The 4,071-nt window shown below is 39.4% G+C and overlaps 1 protein-coding gene across 1 annotated transcript in view; it reads right to left on the minus strand.

Annotated features, from left to right (window-relative positions):
• ptges3l (prostaglandin E synthase 3 like) overlaps nucleotides 1–4,071 on the minus strand; it is a 7,701-nt gene that overhangs the window by 2,645 nt on the left and 985 nt on the right. Inside the window, exons 5-10 of the mRNA XM_010795594.1 lie at nucleotides 3,245–3,334; nucleotides 3,059–3,118; nucleotides 1,250–1,378; nucleotides 936–1,095; nucleotides 572–629; nucleotides 312–489 (exon numbers count right to left, since the gene is read on the minus strand). Of these exons, the coding sequence (XP_010793896.1) occupies nucleotides 312–489; nucleotides 572–629; nucleotides 936–1,095; nucleotides 1,250–1,378; nucleotides 3,059–3,118; nucleotides 3,245–3,334 (675 nt within the window). The remainder of the gene's footprint in view (nucleotides 1–311; nucleotides 490–571; nucleotides 630–935; nucleotides 1,096–1,249; nucleotides 1,379–3,058; nucleotides 3,119–3,244; nucleotides 3,335–4,071) is intronic.

The following is a 4,071-nucleotide window of genomic DNA, read 5'->3' on the forward strand; positions in this document are numbered from 1 at the left end:
CCCCGGACCCCCCTAGAGGATGTGAATTCCACCCCCCAATTAAAACATGTTCAATGTTCATGCAATACTAAATAGTATACATTTGAAGCCTTTTTATATAAGCTGTCCACCATGTCAATATGTTTCTCTTTGTAGCTTTTGTAGAGGTTTTTCATTGCCAGCTAAAATCTTGCCTATAGGGCAGCAAATTGGTCAAAACCGGCCCTGGTGTCATCCCCACAGCACCCCCCATTTGAAACATGTTCCCACGGCTATGAAACCATATCTTAAACTCAAGTTAATCACAGAGTTTAAAGACTGTATTTTAGCACCACGAATCTCAAGTGTTGCACCTTTTCCACAGCAGGATCATCTATAGAGAGCAGCTGAACAGTGACGGGGGTATGGACTCTGATCTTCTCGTTGACGGCCTCTTCCAGGGCCTGCAGCTGGGCAGGCTTCACCGAGGGAGTGTCCAGCTCTATGGTGCTTCTCTGACGCCCCAGTTCCCTGTAAAAAACACAGAGAAAAAAGAGGTAGAACTACAAGCTTTTAACGTTACAAAGAAGTAATCTGTGCAGAGGTTATGTACCAGGACGTGGTCTTGTATCCAAACATGTTTTCTGCCAAAGCTGTGATCACATGTTGACCTGAGAGTAAGGAAGAAAACTAACTTAGAAAAGTGCAATAAAAATATATAATCAGTAATGCATTTTTATTTCAACCTGGCAAAGGGATTAACTCCAGTCTTGTGCTAGACAAAGACATTCTTAGAAAACAAACGCTTACAATCAATGAGTGGGTTTCATTTGAGTTTATCCACAAAGAATTATACAAAAGCACTACTTTTAATAAAAATGTTAACAGAGATGTGCTTCTGAATGTCTTGGAAATAAGTCATTCAGCGTGGGCAGCCTTTCGTTATTACCCACCATTATTACTTTGATGTTACTCACCTGAGTGTTGCTGCATGTGGTCAAACCTCCTCTCCCAGTCCACCTTCACCTGCACCTCCTGCCCCTCCTCCAGAGGAGAGCCCACAAAGTGCACGGCGTCGGCCCCCTGTCTCGTCACCCTCACCACCGGGACGTCTCCAATCAGACCGTGGTCATCTGGCTGAAGCAGGACAACACAAAGCATGGAAATTATCAAAAAGATATCATGTAAAATGGCTTTTTAGTGACTTTTATTGAACATTTATGATTTTGCAGTAAACACTGATAGAAGTACCTTGATGGAGACATTTAATTAGTATGATTTTATAGCTTACCTGTCCTCCTCCTTCAGGAAACAAGATGGTGTCTTGGAGTTTGATATTGAAGCCTTTAAGAGTTTCTTTCTTTCCATTGACTTCATGCTTGAGCTCAGCTGGGCAGCAGGACACTACAGAGGTAACAAACTAATAGAAAAGAAAAACGTATAGAATTCCATTTATTATTGTATAGTCTTTTTTATAAAACTAAATGGAGACTAAAAGCACCTGTGTGCATGTTAGGTATGAGACACTGGGTAATTTCTAAGGTAACGGAATGAAATTTGAAAACTCAATGCGTTTTGGTTAACAACATGACTGTAAGTGGCAAGCTAGAAATATACATAATGCAACTTTTCTTATAGGTTGTCACAGCATTATGTCAAATACCATACCTAATGTATGATTGTGTTGTGACAGTGCTAGTTCCTGAATCCACTGTAACGTTAGCTAGCCACCATATGCTAACCACTTCTGCAGAGCATGAATGTAAAAGGTGGTGTTTTGCAGACTGTAAATGAGTTACACGCTGATAAATTGTATTTCAAAAGTGCCATACCTCTTTCATATAGCAGTCTCGTTGACATTGAAAAGCCATGCTGGAGTGTTTTTGAGGAAAAACTCCACCTGAAACACGAGTAAGTTCAGTCAGCTACAGCTGTCAGCTCAGTAGGCCTACGGGTAGCAGCGTGGTCCAAACTCCATAAACCGCCTTTTACTGGCTTCGACTTTTACCTTTTTTTAATGACAATCTTTAATATATTCATCAAAATAGAGTAGACATATTTTTATAAATGTCGGGGTTGAAGACCTATTCATTTTCAGTACTCTCCCATTTTATTTCTAGGTGTTACCGGCAATGTGGGTACGTGTATTATAACAGCCTTAATAAAAAGACAATATATAAATTATGTTTCATGTGCTAGAATATGTGCATCATTACCTTTCACAAACAGTTTTTTAGAAGACTGAGATATGATAATAAGCATTTCAAATATGTTTGTTGAAATGAAATGCAACTTTAACATAACAATATAAACATAAGAAGGCATCTGTGTCAATGCTGAGGGTTCATTTGCAGGCTTTACCAAGAATGAAGAAATAATAAATGAAGCTGCTTTACTGTCATATTCTGGCAAACACACATTTTTCTCCAGTATTACGGCAGTGGCTCAGTAGGGGCTTGGACTGTGAGCCGTAGGGTCACCGGTTCAAGTCCCCGACCAGACCTAAATATGGAGTTTGGACTTCTACTTGGATAGGTCCCAGTTCACCTCCTGCCCTGCCGTGGTGCCCTTGAGCAAGGCACCGGACACCCCCCTTCCCCCCTAACTCCTGGTACTAGGATGGGTTAAAAGCAGAGAACACATTTCACTGTGTGCTGTGTGCTCTGCATGTGTGACCATTAAAGAAGGTTTCATCCCTCCCAATTCTAATTATATCTACTATTAACTTTAAATAAAGGCTATTACCCCATGCATCATATCATAATGAATTTTCAAACCATGGTTGATTCACTTGTTTTTATTCAAATTAACAACATGTCAGCAAACAGTGGACAATAATATTCCATTAAATAATCCCATAGAAAACATAAATTACATAAAAACAGTATTTTTGGAACAGTATATCAAATCATCCACAAACTTCAGCAAATAGCACTGTCTTCAGTGTCCTATCAAGTTACCGTGTCCTTCAACACAGGTGACGTTTACTCAGTCAGACTGTAGAGGAAGAGAGAAGAAAGTCAACATTAAAATGATTTTAAAAAAGAGGAATGCATTCACATTTATTTGTAGGAAAACCTTCCTAAACTACTTCACTTACATCAAGATCGTCCATATCTGGTGCTTCTCCTTTATTCTTGGAAGACATGTCTTTGATCATCTGAAAAGAAAAAGAGAAAACTCAAATCCTCACACAGGCACCTAAGAAAACTCTGAGAAAGACAATATAGAAAAGTTCATTGAATCAGAATTGAGTTGATCTACTGGACAAATGTCATTTACTCACATCCGCGTACACATCGAACTCTTCCTTTCCATCTTCTACTTCATTCTCCCAGTCCCTCCAGTTATCAAAGTCCACGGAAATCCAGCTGGGCTGCAAAAAAAGATGGAGAAACAACACACTTTAAAATGTTGCAGCTAACGTAGCAGCAGCTTGTTTCCAACTGTTCTTGGGGGGTGTCTGTAATTCATGCTGACTAACTCAGTATAGTGTAAATGTCTTAAGTCAAGGCAATGTTTCCTGTGTGTAAAAGCGTGTCGACCTCACGTTGTTTCACTTAATTCACTTGTTTTGTACATAGAACAGGAGAGGACTTTGATAATCAGTGAAAATGTTCAAATAAGAGGTCAAAAGAAACATCAGACATTGTTTTGATCTTACTCGTTATTAAAAATCCCCTTTTTCCCAATGTTTATCCCCCTTTTCCATTTAGAGTCAAAGAATAAAAGTGATGTTTCTCCATTTACTGATATAGTTGATAATCATCAATTATATACACACACACACACACACACACACACACACATGCACACACACACACACACATTCGGTCTATATGCTGTAAAATGTATTATCTCTTCGATTTACACACGGCATCTATTGCACGTCTGTCCATCCTGGCAGAGCGATCCCTCCTCAGTTGCTCTCCCTGAGGTTTCTCCCATTTTCCCCTTTAAACTGTGGGTTTTCTCTGGAAGTTTTTCCTTGTACGATGTGAGGTTCTAAGGACAGAGGGTGTCGTTTTTCTCATACTGATATTCTGAACAATCTGTGCTGTTGTATTTGCTGTAAAGTGTCTTTACTGTAGGCTATTTTTATTATATGTACAG

The sequence above is a fragment of the Notothenia coriiceps genome, unplaced genomic scaffold (assembly GCF_000735185.1).
Source record: "Notothenia coriiceps isolate Sejong01 unplaced genomic scaffold, NC01 NC01_scaffold00037246, whole genome shotgun sequence".
NCBI lineage: Eukaryota > Metazoa > Chordata > Actinopteri > Perciformes > Nototheniidae > Notothenia > Notothenia coriiceps.